Consider the following 22,421-nt stretch of genomic DNA (forward strand, 5'->3'; position numbering starts at 1 on the left):
AAACCTGTATGAAGATAAAGGCCAGCTGGCTATCATGATGGATCAAACCACAGATACAGAGCAGTCAGAACACTTAGGAGTTGCCTTTATTTCAAACTCATAAATGTTAGTTTCCCTTTGCAGGAAGAATACTGTCAAAAGATTGTTACTATAAACAGTTATTAGTACTTGACAGAGATTATTTTTTAAGGTACCTATTTTACGTATGTCATAGTATTAGAAATTATAAAGTATTTTTAAATGCCATTATATGCTTTGCATGGCAATTATATTAATTCCAAAGTTCAGCAACATAATAGGAAGAACATACCTTCTTCAGTTCTCCTAGAAATAGCAAATAATACACAATCTACTATGCAAAAGCTGGAGCCTCAGGTAAAGTTATTTGAACATGCCCAGAAAACCTGTGTGGTATGAAATACTAAGAGTATACTGAAAAAATCATTTTCCTTTTTTTTTTTTTTTTTGAGGATTCCCAATAATCAAATAGGACAAAGTATGTATATTTACAAATTGGAGGTTATTTGTTCTTATGGATTTTCAAACTTATACCATTACCTTATAAGCATAGTTAAAATCTATTTGATTTCTCTTAAGTTAAAAGTTCTTATTATTCTTCACAATCCATAAAGTCATAACTAAATTCAATCTTATCAATTGAATTTCCAATAGATTTATCATATTATGTTAGTATGAACACAAGAGAAAGATGAAACAGTTTCTACCTCTAATCGGTAAGATAAAATATACATTCTTTCTTCTCATTTTTTCATTTATTCATTTAATTATTTATTCAACAAACATAATTTCTGGCTCAGTGGTCTTTGCATTAATATACACTGTAGCCTTAATAAGAATTAAATACTACTTTTAGAATGTTCATTAATATCTGTTAGTGATTCCACAATTACCTGGTAGAGAGGTATTTAAATGGTAACTTAAACATTCAAATGTTTGCTAAACTTTTAATAAAGTTTCTTATAAAAGTATTACCTCATATTTGAGTTGACAAACTACTCATTATCCCCGCCTAGGACAATTAGGTTGATGAGATGTGTCATCCAACTCTAGTTCCCCAAATTATCCATTTGTATGCAAAACATGTTTGGCATCTCATTTACCTTATTTCTATTTCTTTAAATAAAGTAAACATATTTTGTCCTAGATTTTTGCATATTTTGAATATTCGAGAAACATAGGGCATCTTTTTCTATTTTCTCTTGATAAAGCAAATATACCATTAAATGTCTCCCTGAAAATTAGAAAACTAAAAGCCTATACTTAAAGAGCGGGGAGGAGTATTTTTTATTTCTTTTTAGGGACAAATGAGTTGATTATCATTGAAATTTGAGATAAGACTATTGTATGTCATAACATACAAACACATCTTATTCCCCTTATGCCTGTCACCTAAACACATTGTTATTTTTCCAGATTTTCCATTGAATTACAAAATGAAAACATGGCTCAGATGGTTATAGATGGTTTAAAAAAGAATCACCTAAGTTTGAAATTACCCTACATACTGTAGCATCTGATTAGTAAGACACTATTAAAAATATCATGTCATCTTTACATGTGAAAGGATGTTAGCAATAGATGTTAGTACATGCACAAGGAAGATGGGTTTATAAAAATATGATCATTGCTCTCACACTGCATTCAGAATTTTAATCCATGTTAAGCATATATGAAGTAATAAATGCACTGCACAAATATGATTTAAAGCTTTTTGTTGGTGTGCCTTGAAGCAGTTCTATCCCACTCTTAATATAATACATTACTCTAACAAACAAAACTATCACCAAAATCAGTTCTTTGAAGACTGAAATTGGATTTGCAGTCATGTCTATATTGTGTGGTTGTAATGCTACTGATTACTAACCAGTGGTCCTAGGACTCCAGTGTATTTTTAATTTTTCTATGTCTAAATAGCTAAAATATTGTGGTTCTTATCACTATGTGTATGAGGTAATTTCACAGTATATGGACTAAACGAAATTTAAAGTAAAATATATATTTTAAAATAGGTCTCTCTCATTTAAAACAAAAATCATTTTTTTTCCTATGATGGGTATATACTTGTTACAAAGTCTCCAAGACTAGAGATGTTCCTTTTCCCTAGGAATAAGTATGTCAGTCATCCTCCCTGGACTGCACATTTCTTGAGGCAGCAGCCATCTACATGTTATTCACTTTTGTATATTCCTCACATTGCCCAGCTGAGTGTCTAGTACATACAAAGAATCCATTAAATATTGAATACTATTGAATTTTAATAAAAAAACATAACCATAAGCCTATGTTCCTTATCTCTTTATATTTAATTATAGTGTATTTTCCATTTACAACCTTACAAGATTAAGGGTCACTAGGAATAGTGATTCATCCATCCCAAGCACAATAAAATATTATTAGACACAAAGAAAGCCCATCATAATGAATACGCTTCTAAGTGAAGATAGTGTATAAAACATTAGTACACTCTCATACAAGCATAAAATATTGATTTTTACGTATCACTTGGCAAAATGTTACTGATTATATATATATTGAAATAGATCAATTAGGTCAAAAAGGTTTTTTTCTTTAATTACCACATTGTGCTTTGATCTAAGATTACAGTGCTATTAATAGTCTATACTGCTCCTACTATGAATACAAATCGAGCAATTCATTGTGCCATAAAACTTTTAGTTTAGGTAAAAATATAACTAATAGTTATATGGGTTAAATTCTGAGGTCAAACACAAAAGCAAGAATCAAACTTCTAATTATTTGGGACAAGTATATCAATCATTATTAAACATTTAAAGAGAAACTTTGCTGTAAATCAAAATATTTCACTAATCTTGACAATTGTTATTATTACCTTCTTATAAATGATATTAAGATTACACCTATGATCTGTGTATGCTTCTTCAAAGAAATCTGAAAGGTTGTCTGTGACCGTTGGCTTATTTGTGAAATCAATATAAAATGAGTTAGCTGACAGCAACATCCATCATCTGATTAATCATTTAATCAGAAGCTCCATAACACTCAAGGGTTTAAAAATAAATTTGCATTAAGCTAAACATGATAGCTCTGTTAAGTCAAAGCAAATAAGCAGAAAGATGCTTAAATGTTATCGATCATAATGTCAAACCTGACATTTTTCTTTCCTGCTTTGTTTTATTCATCTAGCACATACTCGTTTAGCTAACCTCTTGTGAATTATGGTGGAACTTCAGAGTATGCATGCATCTATCCATCTGAAATCAACAATTTCTGTGCTGGGGATAGTAAAAATTGTTTATACTCTGATCTAATTTTTCCAAAATGGCACTGTTTAGGAACTTTATTCTGATTCTGAAAGAAGAAAAAATAATAAATAAAATAGATGAACCTGAATTTCAAGTATCTGAGGCTATAAATTTTCTATGTAGATTGGTCAGTGCCCAAATTGGATGTGATATGAAGCTGACTACCATACTATCTGTCAGGTAGTAGCTCTGTAGTTTAACAAGATTTTTACTCTCTTTTAACCCAGAAAATTACAAAAATATAAACTTTAGGTACAGTGAGGATCCATCTCTACTAGGGCATTCCAGATAGCATATGACTCATTTGTTCAGCAAGGATTAGAGCAGAACCACATGCAAAGCACTGTTAAGGGGCTGAGATGAAGCAAATGTTCTAGTGACTAGCTATATTTTGTAAACATAGTGGCACTGCAGAACAAGTCTTACTCAAGTTACTTGCTTTGCATAATATTCTTCGTACAAGCAAATAAATTGTTCTCAACAGAAGTGGGAAACATAAATTTTATCTATATAACATTGCTGTTTATTTTAACTTAAAACTTGAAGACTTCTGCCAATGCATTTGTAGTCTGTTACTACTATACCAATCAAATGAATAAGCTTCATAAAATAAATTGTGTGGCTGCTAACCACTTGTATGTATACAGGTAAAAATACAGATCAGAAGATTTATTATTCTGATATATTAAATACCGCAGCTAATATTTGATACAACAATTCTTAAAATTCAAGATATCTTATTTGTCCTTGAATCTCTAATAATTAGAAATTATTATTAAAGTGGCTTCATTCATATAATAAAATTCACGAAAGCACTTAGGTATCTGTTGTCATATCTCTCTGTTAACATCATAAGGAGACAGAGTACACCAAACCTAAAATGTGCCAAAGAGATAAATGTAGCAAATAAAAATAAAATAAAATAAAAATGAGCTACTATAGCTTTTGTTTAAAAAAAAAAAAACAACAAGAAAACACGAAATAGAAGAAAGGAAAAGAAGAACAGAAAGAAGGAAGGAAGGAAGGAAGGAAGGAAGGAAGGAGAAGGAAGGAAGGAAGGAAGGAAGGAAGGAAGGAAGGAAGGAAAGAAGGAAGCTTTTCTCCTCAATTAGGAAGCGATGGGCCAAATATCCTTAAAAGGCATGAAGTCCGGACACAACACAGCCATTCCTCTCACAGTGGCCCTGATCATCAAGAGAGGCACCAACTACCAAGAGACTAACAGAGGCATTTATCCACTCTACAAGTTAACAGCTAGTAGCCCTGTTTGCCACATTCCTTTTCTCCTAAACCTTGTGAAATTTATCACCAAATTTTGTTGATATCACCTCCTACATAGTCTTTGAATTAATGCATTTCTTTCCTCTTGCTCACCAATACCTTAGTACATGCAATCTCCTCTTTCCATTACAACCACTAACTGTTCTCTGGTTACCAATCTGACCTCCCTTTTATTTGTTTTCTTCTCCATTTAGGCAGAGACATCTTTTCAACATGCAAACCTATAATCTGACATCCATGCTTAAAAAGCTTTAATAGGTTCCTTTATTCTTAGAATAAAGACCAATTCTTAATGTGGCCAGCCACGATGTGGTCCCAACACATCTCCAGCCTCTTCCTCCTTATTTCCTCCAGCCCCAGCTGCATTCCTCTTTGATTTGACAGGGTTCCCTTATACCACATGGGATTTCCTCATGTTTCTGCTTTTACCTGGAATGCTTTCCCTTCAAATCCTGCTTGTTTATTAACTGCCAGTCATTTTTTTTTTTTTTTTAGATCTTAGCTCAAACATTACTTCCTCAACAAAGCAATTGTAATACTCCCCTTACCTCTATCTCATGCCAGCTGGGTTAAGTTACCTTTTAGATAATTCTCAACATTATGTACTCCATGGCATTTATCGCAGATAATAATTACACACTTATCATATGATAATTATTATTGATCTTTATCACTAGACTATAACCTAAATGAAGAGAAAAACTGTATGGCTTTCTTATTATTTTAACCTCAATATCTAGCAAAGTTTCTGGTGCGTAGTGAGTAAGCAATATTTCTTGAATGAAGAATGAGTTTCTCAATGAAGTCAGTAATAAATGGTTAAAGCAGCAATAAATTGCTTATTTCCATTCATCGGGATAACTCTGATCAGAATATGAATAGTTAAATTATTTTGAAATTTCTAATGAACAAATTCAATGATTTTATTTAAATTCTGAGAATTTTTGGCATCCCAAAATGAAACAAGTTTGTAGTTATTGGTGTCTTCCTTAAGTTATAGAAATTCAGAACATTATTGCTAAATTGGGCTTTAACTCAGTTTTCTAGTTTAGTTTCCTCATTATATGCAAAAGAGTCTTAAGAGACCTGCAAAAGGTCATCCAGCCAGTTATGGACAGAGCAGAGATAGAAATCAGCCATTTAAACTCCCAGTTCAACGTTTTTTTCCTACAACTATGCTGTAATTTCTAGGTTTAACAGCTTCATTTTCACATTAGAAATTTATAGAAACCTATAAGTACACATAAGAGAAAAATCTCCAAATGGTTAATTTTGTCACATCATTTAGATTTCTGCTTAAAAATATTAAAATAGCAAATACTTTAAAAAGATAAAAAACAAGCTGAATTTTATAAGAAATAAAGACTTTCATGACATTTGCAATTTACATTGTATACTTTAGATGGGAGGGGGTATGGTACATGTTTCCCTGGTTTCATATTTTGAAGCAAAGAATTTGTCCAGTTAAATTTGGTTGTCCATGATTCAGTTTATAAAAACCCAAAGGGAAACTAGGTTTTGAGGAAGTGGTTGGGGACGTGACATAATGGATGGAAAAGCACTACTAGTAACCAGTCTATTTCAATTGGCTGTGGCCTTGGACTGCTTGCTTCTCCTCTGTAGATTTCACTTTCATCTGTACAATCAAGGAGTTGGTCTAAATCATGGGCTCTGTCTGCCGATGGGTTTCCAAGATCCCATGCAGGCTTTTGGTGTGTGTATGTGAGTGTACATTTTGTGGGAAGAGGGTCCATAGCTTCTACTAGATTGGTAAAAGGGTCTGGAACACAAACAGGTTTATTATGTCTGTACTAATTTCTGTACTCCTACCTTTTGAAATGTAATAAAGCTATACATATAATTATAATTTCAGATAAAAATAGGTATTAGTATAATTATTAGCACAAGTAATAAGATTATTTGAAATGCATAGTCTACACAAAGGAGTACTACCATCAACTATACATTCAAGTGTTAGCCGGGGAACTTCACTAGAAGCCCAGCCAGATTTTCTGTAATTCGCATCAATTGTGCAGACAATGCAACTCCATGTGATAAAAATCTAAATATGCCACAGGTTTTTAGTCCTTTTTTTTAATCTAGGCTTGCTACATAGGATTAAGTAGAAACAACAATCCCGAGCAGTTTGCCATCAAACAAAGCCACTTTCTTACAGTGTTCACAATATCTAGTCTAAAACCATTTTGATTATAACTTTTGGATGGTTAAATAGCCACTGTTGCTATACTATCTATATAATTATTAAAGACACAGAGGTAAAAGTTACTCTGATTATTTACTTATCTCCTTCCTTCCTTTCCTACTTAATTTAACAAATATTCCTTAATTGTCTACTGTGTCAGGCATTGTTCTAGACATGTGAAATATCAGTGAACAAAGTAAAATATATTCTACCCTCTTGCTGCTTATATTTGAGAAAGGGAGAAATAAACAACATACATAAAAATAAGTAACTTATTTATTATTTTTAAAGGTGATAAACGCTTTGGCAAAAAGGAAAAAAAAAATAAAGAAAGGGAGATTAAGAATATCAGAGGTGAGGAGAATGGTTCCAGTTTTAAACAGGTCTGGGTAGGCCTGATTGAGAAAGTGTCATTTAACAAAGACCTGAGTTGATAAGGGAGTAGGCCAAGTACATGTATGATCTTGGGGAAGAGCTTTCCAGAGGGAAGAGACAGAACAAGAGTAAGCTTGATTTTTTTTATTGTTATTATTTATTTATTTTTTCAAGGTATAGCAAAGAAGCTCTTGTGGCAGTGAAAAAGCAAAAATCATTCTGCTGCTCTGGTCGTGAAGTTTATAAAATAGCATCTTCCGGTTGACACCTCATTTTTTATTACGTATCTGTTTAAAATGAAAGCCACTGTGTCTTTTATAGAATCTTACCAGAGTCACATTTGCATCAAGAAATGCAAAGTCAAATTTCTTCTGAGCATTTTAAAATCACTCTAAAACCATGATTTCTGGTTGTTATGTATTTTAAGTCTCTCAGTTTCCACAAACTTGTATTTGTCGATAAACTCTTATATGACCAGCAAACATGCGATTTAAAAGGAGATGATGTCATTATTAAAAAATGAAGTAAAAAATCTTAATTTTGAAAATTTAGAGAGTGGGCACAAAATGATCTGTTATAGTCCAACAAAGAGAAATTCCAAGATTCATAGCTAACAATGAAAGCACCCATTCTTTCTGAAATGTCACTATTCCTTTGGCATTTATTACATTGTTCATTTCATTAACCTCCTTCCAAAAAAAATGAAACAATCATGATAATTGTACAATGTTCACAGCATTTATCTGGGTTAATACCTCAAAAAGGAATAGCCATGTATATAAAGGTAGCACATTTTAATGTGGGGTCGGCCCTCCCCAAGTAAGCATCTTATTCCTGCCTAGTGCCTTGCATGAAAATGCACTGTGATCTCGCAAGCTTAAAAGTATAACGTAAAATGTAGGCAACCATACCTTGCCCAACTGGTCCTTTCTGCCAAAGCCAGTAGCAGCTGCAATGCTCCCTGCTCCCTCCACTGTCTTCTGTGCAACTGCTGTCACCCCTGTCACCACCGCCTCTCCAACATTTGTCACTTGCTCTTTGGTCTTCTCAGCCACTGGGATAAATTAAGAGCAAGAACAGATCAAGGGATGATGGAACGACAGTAACTTAAAATAATTTTACTTCCACTAGCTGTCAAGTTCTAAAGACCTATATTTATACATATCATAGACAGTTGAAAAATCAGAAGAAATAAAAGCTACACAGATTTCTACATGAGTGTAGAAATCTGAATCTTTGCTAAAATACTTTTTTTTTAATTATTAAAAGGTGCTTCAAGTTTAATGATCACAAATTTAGACCCATGAGTGACTTGGGTTTGGTTTACATTTTTTTTTTTTAGGAAAGTTTGCAGAAAGCTATGCTTACAGGCACAATTTTAGTTGTGTCAGACTTATCATGAAATTTATTTCATTAATTCAATTTCAGTGCCAATTCTTTATCTCACTCAAGAGGTTCATTTTCACCTTACTTTCTGAGTCACATTACATTCATGCTCATACATATCACTATCAGAAATAAACAACAGAGTAAGGAATGGTTATGAGGGAACTTTGATTCTTAAAACTTCAGGTAGTTGAAACAGAAAGATTTTTTAAGAATAAGATTGATTTTCAATAATTTTAATGAAAACAAAAAAGCCAGGCATTAAATAAAGTATAAAAATAAAGAGGTTTATTGAACACTTAATTTTTTTTTCCTAAAACAAAATACAATGCTATTCTTTAGAAGGTTTCTAAAAATGTTAAATATTGAGAAAGACAGTATAAATAATTTAGGATTGGATTTAGAAGCAGAGATTTAACCTTATTTCAAAAATTCTCCAAGACACTAGCTGATATAATTGCTGAATTAATCTTTCTGTATTACCTCCATGCAATTACCAAATAAAAGAAGTGCCAATACAAAAAGATTGTTTTGATTAAATGAAGAGTTCTATGAAAGAGCAGCAAAAGACAAGAGAATCTGCTCTTTTAATAATTTCAAGGTCAATACAGAAATAAAACAACCCTTCTTCATCTAAACTTTATAACATTTATGCTTAAAAAACCTAGGTCTTGCATCTCATCTCTATGCAATGAATGCCTTCTTTTTGCCCCCCACAGACTTATTTTTTGCCTGCTTTTCCCCCACACTTCAGGAATTTATGGATTTCAGTGATATTCTTCCTTAGGCTCTCTCCTAAGCAAATAGAGACACATTTTCCTCTTATGCTTTACACTTATATACATCCTCTTCAGATATGTTCCAGTCTGAGGAACCCAAGGAGTTACACTATGTCAGCTGTTAAGTGTTATGTGCTAGTCACATGATTATTGTACAGATTTCATGTTACCAGTTGGGAGAAGCCAGTAATTAAACAGTGTAGACAAAACAACTGGGTTTCGAATAGATTATGTAGTTCATGGAAGCTAGGGTGGTCTGTAAAGACAAGGAGGCTTACGCTTTGGTTTAGGCAGTGGCAGGGAAGCTGAAGTGGCCCTAGAGTCCTAAACCAGAAAGTGCACACAGGTCTTGCTTGATATTTGCCTTTCACCACCTCTGGGTTTTGTCTGTTGCCTCCTTGTGAGTAATAGCTATTCACAACGTAAAATTCAATTTAAATGCCGGTGAAATGCTGTACAGGAAATTTCGTATTTTAAAACACATCTAGAATGTTTTTCCTTTAAAAATAGTGAATTATCTGCTTCTAGTTGTCGTTTTATTCCCAAGAACATGAACAGAAAATGTTGCGTGATAATATTTTTTTGTTACAAAATCACAGACAAAACTAAATTTTGATCTTTTTATAGACTCATGATTTTCTGCCAGCCAAAAATTTATTTTTATAATATCTAGTAATTCTTTATATATGTATAAATCTTTATCTATTTTAATGTACATAAAACTGCACAGTAAACTGTACTTTGTACTTTATTACAATTCATTAGGTTTTATTATTGTAAGAATAAGTAAATTAGTTACATTACAAAATAACAGTGTACATGTAGCAATAATAGATACATTTTTAAAAAATTTCTCTAGGACTTAATTTATCTAGTGTATTTCCATTAACCTTGACTCTTTTCCCCTGGTAAGGTCTTCTACACTGTTTCTCTGTTTATTTACATTCCAAACAAAAGGGTGAAAAAAGGAAAATAGACACTCAAATTAGTACATTTTGCATCTAATAAAACTTTTTTAAAGGGAAAAGACATTATAACTTGGGTCAAAAAGGATACTTTCCTCCCAACCAATTGATAGTATAATATTTGAATTCTTTACATTTTCCTCCAAATGTGCCAGTCTTTCCCATTTTGGTTCATACAGCTCCATTTGGCCAGAAGCCTTCATCTCTTCAGATATCCCTCTATCTGTTTACTCAGCAAATTCAAGCTGATGTTAAAACTCACCACGAAAGCCAAATTTCATTTTAAAAACCTATCCACTCAATAAGTGACCTTATTCATCCTTCTGTGGTCCCATGAAATTTTAGATATATCTCTACTATTGAACTTTTTACCATTGTACCATAATTATTCATTTCCTAGTATGTCTGTTTATCTCCATCCATGTATTTAGAGTTAAATAAAATCAGAGATTCTGTTTTATTTTTCTTTATATTATTTCATAGTATATAATCAATAAATAATTTTGAATGCATTAAAAGGAGTTTTAAATATATCTGTAATTTACACATTAACTTTAGTAATTAGATTTATATTTGACTTTAACTCAACAATAAAATTTAAGAAAGGAAATTTGCCACCAACCTTTAGAATAGATATAGCAAATCTAACCTTTGACAGTGAGGTAAAACTATAACATTAGAAAGATCTACTTTTGAATTGGTATACAAATGATTGATTCGAGGAAAATAATAAAATTTACATTATAAAACAATTTAACAAGAAAATTTAAATTATTACATGTTGAAAATTAACTGCATTCATTATCATGTAATAAATTTCTTTTTATAAAATTAAAAGCCTTCAGAAAAATCTCCATTAAAAGAAATTTCTTTACATCATGCATTTATGAGAAAAATGAGAAAGCTTATATATTTTTTAAAGCACCTTGAAAAACATGTCATTCAATAGGTCCAGATTAATTATACCCTTATATTTTCCTATAACATGATGCATTAAGTAGACAACTGAAATAACATCCTGAGATCAAACAACCAGGGTTTAAGGTAGAGTTTTCTGGATTTTATCTTGTGATTTTCTAACTGGGAGAATTTATTCCCCTTGGATTTTGTAGGTAGAAAACACCTCACCTAAGTTTACTAAAGTCTATATTTCTGCAAAAATAGCTAATGGGATAATTCTTAGAGAAGTTTTTCTTTTAAGATTAGCCAATAATATTATATAATATATAATAAGTTCTCATTTCCCTACTTTAAGACTAATAACAATAAAAATAGCATTTATTTTGCACTTACTATGTACCTATAATAAACACTTTAGACCATGTATAATAAGCAATCAATTTCTCCTCTCCTTAATCACTGAGGTAATTATCTTAAACTTACTTTTCCTCCTAATTAGAATTTGGAATTTTATATTAAATAACCCTACTCAACATATTAAGTAATTCATTTACCTGATGTGTAAGAGAGATGGTACTTATTGCAGCTTTATTAATACATTTCTCAGAGCCAGACTATGATGACATTTTTGATATTTTACTAGTTCTAGGGGGGTTGATTGGTGCAATGGCTATGAATGTGCCCACACCAAAATCATCATGGCCTTGCTGCATCGCAGCATTTTCCATAGTGTTCTGGGCAACGCTAGCTTAATTCAACCCTAGCAACTATTGAAAGAAGTTCAAATAAGTTTGAAGAACCCCAGGTTAAACTAAATTATGCAAATTCTTTTACTGTAGGACACCTCAAATTTTCAACATGCTAAAGGAAAATGTAATACGCAAAGTCTCACACGTTACAAAAACATGGAAACATAAGCTGGTGTGCTACTATTCTCCAGAAAATATTGCCTCATTATGCAAGCTTTAATAGTGCAAGTGCGTGTGTGCACACAGGCACATATCTAAACCTGCGTTTACGGTGTGTCATTCTGGAGAAGCCTCAAAAATTTTGACTTTGTCAACAGTCATCCTTGAAGTCCATATCCAGAGCCTCCATTAGATGACGGTATTAGTTATGTCCTTTACTTTTTACCATAGGCTCTGAAACTTGCAACGTGCTCATCTGCTTTCTCAACATGGATTCTCCTTCAATTATCAAAATGGAACACTTAATCTAGGTAGGCCCTCTTTGAATAGTACAGTCTCCAACTGCTTACATCCAGTTCTTATTAAAATCGTGCTTAATAACATCACATTTATAGAAAGTCCCTAGAAGGCATTTTACTTGCCTTACTCTCAGCATTAATATTGTATTGCAACAGAGCAAATATAAGCTGCATACTTTAACTTAGCTTCCAGCAAAATCAGTTTCAAAGGGTTCTGTTATAATTTTATACTCATTTTTTATCAAAAAATGTGTATAAAATAGTCACATGAAATACTTTTCCACTAGCTATACAACCATTGCTCAAGATAGATTCACTATAAAGTGATAATAAGTAAAACCTACACAATACATATTATTTGCTTTCAGTACTCTAGATGCTTTGTATACATCAATTCACTTACTTTAGAAAAATCACACTGCTAGAAGATGCAAGCAAAAATTTGAACTGAGGAGTTCTGGCTCCAGTGTTTATGGTTTCGATCACAATACTAGTATTATATAGTATTATTAATATTCCCGTCTGATTTTCCCCATTTCTATTTTATAATTCAGTAATAGAATGTGTTATTTTTCTGAGGCACTATTACTGCTTTCCGATCATATAAATTACATTTTTGATTATATCTCTTACCACATCTGTCTGGAAGGTTGGAGTACATACAACTTGAAATTTATTATACCAAGTGTGGGCTCCTAACATTGTCAAATTTTGGTTCTCCTTTGATTTTTCTATTTCTATTACTATTACCTTCCTTATCATCACCAAAACCACCATGATTTTCATCATTTTCGCTATTTCTTTATTGAGTTTTCTTATTGATTTATGTAAATTCTTGGTGAAATTAGACCATATAGAGATAAATACAATAAGTAATTTACTGATTATCCCAAGGCTGTTTCCTAAAATGGACACAGTGATTATTCGCAATTGCATTCCACATGATCAGTGCTGGGGCTATACAGATTACTAGATATTTTCAGTGATATAATCCCATGGAGCTTACCTGTTGTCACACCGTGAACCACACCTTCCTTGGTTTTGGAGCCTATATAAACAAACAAATTCAAAACATAAATCTCAAACTGGACTGTATTGCTGATAGCTAATCAAATGAAACTAATAAAACCAAAATCTCAGTCTTAAGAAGACCATATACAAAGATATCCTCAGAACCGAAAAACTAAACCAATGAAACTCAGTAATCTCTATAACAAGTAGAAGGAAGCAAGGCTAGTAGGAAACATTGAAGAATATCAAAAAGTGAGGACATAAAAACTGGGAAATTATTGAAACCTATATTTGGATATCAAGATAGTTACCAATCTTAAGTTTAAAAATGCACTGTTTTGCAAACCCTTACTAAGTATGCTAGAAATAACTATAAACAAAGTAAAAAAGTATAAGTGAGCCTCAGTTTCCTTATCAGTAAATTAATACATTAGATTAATTAAATAATCTCTAAGAAGCTAGTTCTTAAACTGGAGAGTGCAGCAGAATCAACTGGGAGTGACTTTAAAAATGTTGACTATTGAGTCAGAACCTCAGATATTCAGTTAAATATCAGGTAAAGATATTTGCACTTTTAATAACCTTCATGATCTAATGCAGGTAATTCATGGATCAAATTTGAGAAACACTATTCTGAGGCAGTTTCTAGTTCCAAATTTACTTAAAATTTAGTAGTGCATATCTATGATTTAAATAATATGATGGTCAATAAGATGATCTAAATAAATATACAGAATCATATTGAAAATGTTCCCTGAGTATATAATATAAAAATATATAAAAATATGGCATTAAGTGAAATTTCCATGCATATTTAAATTTATATTCTACAAAACAGTTAAAGAAAGTTTCTACATTTAATAAAATAATTGAAATATATTTAAAAGCTTCCAATTTGAGTATACTTAAGGACCTACAATTAAAATAAAACATGAACTATACTTTTTATGTATACTTAAGTTTTATATTTAAGAAATTCCGATATTCTGGATTTAAATCTTCACTTCACTATGTAATAATCAAATACACATAATTCGGTCAAAGTGAAGATCAAAGGAAATAATACACACGAAGATCTTAAAACTGTGTTTAGGACATAGTAAATACTTAAGTGAAACTGTTATTATGCTTTACATATAATATTTGTAAAGATTTTTGCAGTTTAAAACACGGGAAAAATCACCAAAACATAAATTGGTAAAAGTGAAATTGTACAGTTGTTAAATATGTTATAAAGAACACAGGATAGTATTCTGTAGATATATGTGATGTGGTGTGTGTATGTGTACTTTGCAGGCAATGCTTGTTTTGCATAGTCCCATTGGATCAGAAAATGATACTCATAAGCTGAGTTGAAGCTGTGTAAGAGATTTTAATAATTAATGATAAAAATTATGATTAATCTTTGGTAAAAATTACAATTGTCCCATGGCCTTAAAATTTTTTCTCAAAATATTAAAAACTCTCTTAGTTATTTATAAATATATAGGAAAGTGAAAAATTAGTAAAACTAATATTTACTAGTATACTATAATTTTAAACATTGAAAATTAAAGTGTTTTATTTCTTGGTAAAAAAACTTTTTGAGTACTTTAAACACTACTTGTCTTCTTGTTCTCATTGTATAACTTCCTGTATGGAGCAAGCTTCTTTTCTAAGCCTTAGAAAATTTATAAATTTGTGTCAGTTTCCAAAATGTTACCCTTTGCACTTTATTTGACATATTATATCTCTGACTGTTCTATTAAAGTGAGGTATTATTGTGGCATCACTTTCTCTGGGACATCTTCACATTATTCATCATAACCACTTTTTCCACATACTTTGAGACCGTCATCTTCAAAAGTTCCTTTGACTGCACATCTAGAGTCTTTGGAACTGTAGCAGTGCCAACATTCCTACAGTCGCTATTTCTTCTATAAATAAATTCACGTTTGATTCAAATTTTACTTCCAGCATTTTTCACTTCATTTCTTTGCTGCACTTTCATCTTTTGGGGCTAATTTCCTCTTTCAATTATGCATTTTTGTAAAATATCACATGGATTTTTCACTAGACGACAAGGTGGCAACACAAGCAAGGGTTCTGCTATCTACGTAAACTGAATAGCAGGTGTACAGTAGCCAATCACAAACACATTTTGAAAGAAGCGAAGTGATTCAATCATGGATTATAATGGTTTCTGTTATTTATGTAGTGATTTGTGGGCTGAAGAGCTAAAAGCAGTTTGCACTTCATGCAATCACTCACATTTTATGTACTGTGGTAACAGAAATTTCTACTGTGTTGTTAGGGATATGTTATTTAACTAACTGTGGTAACTGAAATTCATGTATCCTGGAAATATGTTAAGTGAAAACAGCCTGTATTTGAGAGAACATTTATCACTACTCACTTGCCATCCCTTGCAACCTATATTGTGAAAAAAGTGACTAGTAAAAAGAAATGTCTAACTGTTGGTCTGCAGTCTTTCCTCTCTGCCTCAGTAGTACCTGAGAATTTGACCTTTGGCTAAGTCAGGGACTGTATCCTGCATCAAGATAAATGAGAGGCTTGATACGGTTGCTTCTTATCAAATCAATCATCTGTTTGCTGTCAATTGTTTATTAGTGATTAACCTTTAACTGATGAGTAACTTGTAATAGAAAAGATATAGATCCAAAATAGGTGCCCAGTGGCTATGTGACTAGACAGATATAAAAGCTGAAGGGACACTAGCTGAGCTGAGGAAGTCCACATGCGTCACGTCTTTTCTCTCAATGCTTCACAAAACTACATGGCAGACAAAGTCAGAAGCAATGCCTGGGAGTTGCAAGAACCCAACTGCGCTGTTGTTGTGCATGTTATGCTGACTTTCTCAGCTTGCTGCAGGTTAAGCATATTAAATAACAGTGATTCTTATGGTAGTTGTTCAATTAGTTAAAATATAGCTTCCAAAAGCATAATACTATAAAGGAATAACATTACTTTTCTCATGAAGTTTATGAAAACAGTGTGCCAAACTCCTTCAGCTACAGCAAACTTAGAAAATTTTCTTCAGTCACTTCCAATCTTTAAAACTAGTTATTGATAATAAGTTTTGTAGTGAAGAATGAAAATAAAAAAAAATATGTTAACAAAATAATTTTTCTGTTGGAAAGTTTATTTGCTAACAATAACCATGACTCCTATATATAAAAGTGTGCTTCACGAAAATCCTCAAGATAATATTAATGAATAAAATCCAACAATGTATAAAAGGAATTATACACCATGACCTAGTAGTATTAATTCCAGGTAAGCAAGCCTGGCTCAGCTTTTGCAAAGTAAAGTAATCCATCATATCCACAGGCTCAAAAAGACAAATCACATGATCATATCAATAGATGCAGAAAAAGTATTTGATGAAATTCAAAATTCATGATAAATTTGACAAAATTCATGATAAAAACTCACAGTAAACTAGAAATAGAGGGTAACTTCTTCAACTTAATAAAGAATATTTATAAAAAACCTACAGCTAATATCATATATCATGGTGAGAAACTAGAAGCTTTCCTACTAAGAACAGGAACAAGGCAAGGATGCCCCACTCACTCTGTCTTTTCAACATCATACTGGAAGTCCAAGCTAATGCAATGAGACCAAAAAAAAAAAAAAAAAGGAAATAAAAAGTATACAAATTGGGAAAAAATAAATAAAACTGTCTTTGTTCTCAGATAACATGATAGTCTATGTAGAAAATCCAAAAGAATTGGAAAAAAGTACCTAGAACTAATAACTAATAAATGATTATAGCAAGGTTGCAGGATACAAGCTTAACAAACAAAAGTTAATTACTTTCCTTTATAGTAGCAATGAACAAGAGGGATTTGAAATTAAAAACACAATGCCATTTATATTAGTACCAAAAAAACAAAATTCTTAGTTACAAATTTAACAGAATATATATAAGATCTATAGAAGATAAACTACAAAGCTTTGATGAAGAAAATCAAAGAACAAGATAAAGTTATATTCTGTGTTCATGAATAGAAAGACTTAATATTGTCGAGATATCAGTTCTTCCCAACTTGATCTATAGCTCAATGTAGTCTCAATCAAAATCCCTGTAAGTTATTTTGTGGATATTGAAAAACAGATTCCAAAGTTTATGTGGAGAGGCAAAAGGTCCAGAATAGCCAATACAACATTGATAGAGAAGAGTAAAGTTAGAGAACTGACACTATCTTACTTCAAGATTTACTGTAAAGCCAGAGTGTGAGACTGGCAAAAGAATAGACAAATGAGTCAATGGAACAGAGAGTGCTGAAATAGAACCACATAAATATAGTCAACTGATTTTTGACAAAGGCAATACAATGGAGCAAATATAGTTCAATAAATAGTGCTGGAATAACTGAACATTCACGTGCAAAAAAAAAAAGGAATCTAGAAACCAACTTTATACTTTCACACACATACACACACACACACTCTCAAAAGGAATCACAGCCCTAAATGCAAGATGCATAACTATAAAACTCCTAGAAGATAACAGAAGAAAATCTCCATGACCGTGGGTCATGGCAATGACTTTTTAGATACTACACCAAAGACATGACCCACGAAAAAAAAAAATCAATTAATTTGACTTCATTAAAATTAAAAACTTTTGCTCTGGGACAATATCAAGAGAATGAAAAAAGAAGCTACAGGCTATGAAAAAATGTTTGAAAAAGATAAATCTGAAAAGGAATTGTTATCCAAAATATACAAAGAATTCTTAGAACTCAACAGTAAGAAAATAACTCAATTGAAAAATGAGCAAGAGACCTAAACAGACACTTCACCAAAGCAGACTTACAGATGGCAAATAAGCATATAAAAAGATTCTCTGTGTCATATTTTATCAGGGAAATGCAAATTAAAAGAGCAACAAGACAGCAGTACACACCTATTAGAATGGCCAAAATTCAAACACTAGAAGCTGGTGAGGATGTGAAGCAATAGGGACTCTCATTCATTGCTAATGGGAATGGAAAATGGTACAGACCCTTTGGAAGATAGATTAGCAGTTTCTTACAAAACTAAGCATATTCTTAACATGAGAGTCAGTAATCATGCTCCTTGATATTTACCCAAAGGAATTGAAAACGTGTGTGCACACAAAAATCTGCACATGAGTGTTTACAGCAGCCTTATTCATAATTGCCAAATCTTGGAAGTAACCAAGATGTCCTTCAGTAGGTGAATAGATAAACTGTGGTACATCCGGATAATAGAAGATAATTCAGTACTAGAAAAAAAATGAGCTGATAAACCATGTGAAGACATGGAAGACCCTTAAATGCATATTACTAAATGAAAGAAAACAGTTTGAATAGGCCACATACAATATGATTCCAACTATATATGGTAATACTACAGAGACAGTAAAAAGATTAGTGGTTGCCAGGGGCTAGGGGAAGGGGATGAATAGACAGAGCAGAGAGGATTTGTAGGATATTGAAACTACTCTGTATGATACTGTAATGATAGATACATGTCATTACACATTTGTCCGATCCTATCTATATAAAGTACATCACCAAGAATGAACCCTAAGGAAAACTATGGACTCTGGGTGATAATGATGTGTCAATGTAGGTTAATCAATTATAATAAACGTATCACTCTGGCTGAGGACTGAATTTTTAAAAACACCCTCTGAAATATATCATTTATGCATAGAAATATTTTTTAAAAGAAACAAAAAGTCCTAAGTATTATTGAAAATAATCTGGAAAACCAAAAGATTAGGCCCACTTTTTACTATTAACTCAAATACACATTCACCTACCCACACATACCTCTGACTCAGTCCATCCTTTTGACAAGTGATGATGCAAAAATGAATCAAGTGAGAAATACCAGCATTTAGAGCATCAATCATCCTAACCCAACGGTCATAAATAAATATCAAAATGGCATTTGGGGCTTACCTACCTACATAGAGAACACCCTCTTTTGTCTTCCCTGCTGCTTCAGCCACACCCTGTTTGGTTTTTTCAGCAGCAGCCACGACTCCCTCCTTGGCCTTTGAAAGTCCTTTCATGAATACATCCATGGCTAATAAATTCCTTTACACCACACTGGAGAACACAAAATACACTTGAATGAGAACTTTTGGGTAAAACAAAACAATACTAGAACCATCCAAGGTAAAAACCCCTGAAAGATCAGTAGAATTCCCCAAAGTGTGAGACTCTTTTAAGTGTTCCCTTATTTCAACCATTGGACAAAGAAGCTCTTTTTTTGTTTTTGCATTAAAAATGTAGCTCCCCCATCCATCTTGGCTAGTAAAAGTCGAGCCTCCTAAACATGGACTAGGATGAACCATCTCAGCTGTTCATACTGCATCTCCGAAGTCGCATGAAAAGACAGACCCCTCTTTCAACTTCCCAGGGTCCAAACTGTGACAGTAAAAGTTAGAAGTACCTTTAGAAGACAGATCACAGAAAAAGAATGGAAGCTGGAGGAATGGGGTCAGGGGCACTCTTAAAATGAATCCCAGAAGAGGGCTAATAGGTTGAGGAAGAGAAGAGAGAACAGAGCTACTCACTCTGGGTGTAGCTGAACCTCAGGCTCACTGAGAGCACACCCGCACTCGCGCTAATCCACCCGACCACCCACCCCCGCCCTCAGCTATCTACCCTGAGCAGGCCCTCAGCTGTCTACCCTGGGCAGGCCTGTTCACACCATCCAGCAGCACCGAGACGCGCGCCAGCCACTCGAGGGGGCGTTCTCTGCGCGCGCGCGCGCGCGCGAACCTGCTCCAGACCCGGCGCCCGCACCTGTTAACCCTTTACCACCTGTTGACTTGCCCCCTCTGTGCTTCCATTTAATTATTTGCCAAACGCAGCTAATTACTTTACCAGAGAGAACCAAGAGGGCTGACTGGAGGATTTAAGGAAAAAGAGAAAGTTGGATGTTTATGCTCCATCCAGCATGCTCCCTCGTTTCCCAAAGGAAAAGCGTTTCCTGGAAAAGCCAGACCCCTCAGCTTTAGAGGACGAGAAGAGGGGAAAATCTAAAGCTGGAGGAAAGCCAGGTCAACTTACTTTCCCCAAGCTCACCAAAGGGATACGTACCCACCTCAGAGACTTGACACAGGAGGTCCTCACTGCGGCACCAATGCCCCTGGCAGGTGTCTGCAATGACTCCTCTCCCACAAGGTGTTCGGGACTTCCAAAGCTGCCCATTTAGATCTACATGTACTTACCTGATTCCCTCTGCTTCTCAGAACTCTGATTCCTCCCACCCCCGCTTTAAAGACATTTAAACAATTCTCAAATGTTATTTAAATGAAAGGGAGGAAAAAGAGCGCACAGAAAGGGCGGAAACGCCACCAGGAGAGGGATGGTCTCCAGAGGAGGCTGCTGTCAACACAACCCGGCGATGAGAGGCAAAGGGTGTGGGACATGAACCCACGAACCTGTCGTCGAATTGCCACTCCCCGTCCCCCGGCGCTAGAGGATCCCAGAGAAAAAGAGCGCCGGAGGGAAGGCGGGGAGAAAGCGCGAAGGATGCTAAAGGTAAGGCTGGGTCCCCGGGTCTGCTCTAAAGCCAGTACGCACCTCACCCCACGTCGCCGCACTCGGTCGCTCGCCCCCTTTTTTGGGTCCCCTTTTCGTCGTCTCGGTCTTCTTCCTCTTTTTCCTCCTTCTCCTCCGCTCACCTCCCCCGCAGCTGATTTGTCAGCGCCTCTCCCCGCCCCTCTCCCGCGGCTAGCTGCTTTCCGCGCCGCGTGCACTGTACTCTTCTTCGACCAGGATGGGGGTGGAGGGAAGGCTGTATCCAGCTCCAGCCGCCTGCCTCCTTCTGGGAGGCGGGAAGATGTGGGTGTTCTGCGCTTCACCTCAAGTTCAAGGTCACGGGGACTCTTCTGGCGACCCCGAGTGGTTAGGCTTGGGCTGTCATCTCTCCCTCTTTCTCATCCCCTTTCCTCCCCTGTCTCTCTCTCCCTTTCCCTCTGGTTCCTCACTGGGACACCCCCACCCCATGTCAGAGCCAATCTGGGAGCGTGGGAGTCTGAGGGATCAACCACCGAAAATAGAGCCAGTCTCTTGGGGGAGCTGCTGAAGGGGCAGGCAGCTCAGGAAGGTGCTCACATCAGCATGCCAAGAGCACGTTTCTCTTGGATCGCTAAATTTGATTAATGGTCGTCGGACACAACGTTAAGGGCGCTTTTGCTTAAATATACTCAGTTTTCGTTTGTTCTTAACCTTGCCCGAGCCAGTAAAGGCCCCGTGGGTAGAGAAGAGATTAGTAAGGAAGAGTTACATACAGGTGGAGAAGGCAGGAGGAGGCTCGTCAAATCCTCTTCCCACCTCACTATCACCATTTTCTTTTCCACCAATCAGAGGCTGCCAGACTCAGGTTTTTCCATCAGCTACAAGGAATAAATATTCTCCAGCCGTCGAAATCAAGCAGTCGTAAGGCTTTTAGATATCGAATGGAATTTACTTTCCAGACTCAAGTGCCTGTATGCAGGAGACAAATCCAGCGTGGTTTATTCTCCCGAGCCATCATATCCAATTTCGTCTTCGGCTCCTTCTGAAACCGCGATTCTACACATCACTCACCTTTTCTGACTTCTGATTCACGTTTCCCTCTGAGCTGACACCCCTCCCCATCCCCACACAGACACACAGACACGCGCAGGCTTCAAGACAATTATTGCATTGCTTAACACATTTTCACCTCTTTCAGAGCTGGAGGGAGAACAGCTGTTTCCGGATCACACCAGAATGGAGAACCAAGCTCCTCCCTCCAACAGGATGCCTTTGCTTTCTTTGCCTGGATTGGGAGGGTGATTTTAGCACTGGAAAGGAAAATAAAGTAGTTGCTGTGTGTTTTTATTTTGTTTGGAGTTTTGTATTTCTTTTCTTCTTATTCTTCTTCTTTTTGGGGAGATATTTTCTCTGACCTTGCACTCACTTAAGTCTAAAATCTGAGTGAAATGCAATTTAAACCTACAAAACAACCGTTTGGAACGAAAAGGGACAG

General features: G+C 34.5%; 1 protein-coding gene across 2 annotated transcripts in view; it reads right to left on the reverse strand.

The window, feature by feature from the left end:
* SNCA (synuclein alpha) overlaps positions 1-21,065 on the reverse strand; it is a 99,403-nt gene extending 78,338 nt beyond the window's left edge. Inside the window, exons 1-4 of one of the 2 annotated variants that reach the window (XM_006910730.2) lie at positions 20,990-21,065; positions 19,359-19,504; positions 13,408-13,449; positions 8,076-8,218 (exon numbers count right to left, since the gene is read on the reverse strand). In XM_006910730.2, coding sequence (XP_006910792.1) covers positions 8,076-8,218; positions 13,408-13,449; positions 19,359-19,479 — 306 coding nt within the window. In that variant the 5' untranslated portion in view covers positions 19,480-19,504; positions 20,990-21,065. Of the gene's footprint in view, positions 1-8,075; positions 8,219-13,407; positions 13,450-19,358; positions 19,505-20,847; positions 20,869-20,989 lie in introns of those variants that run through there. The other variant, XM_006910731.2, reaches the window with a different exon arrangement.
* Positions 21,066-22,421: the final 1,356 nt, after the last annotated feature.

The sequence above is a fragment of the Pteropus alecto genome, unplaced genomic scaffold (genome assembly GCF_000325575.1).
Source record: "Pteropus alecto unplaced genomic scaffold, ASM32557v1 scaffold63, whole genome shotgun sequence".
In the NCBI taxonomy this organism is placed as follows: Eukaryota; Metazoa; Chordata; class Mammalia; order Chiroptera; family Pteropodidae; genus Pteropus; species Pteropus alecto.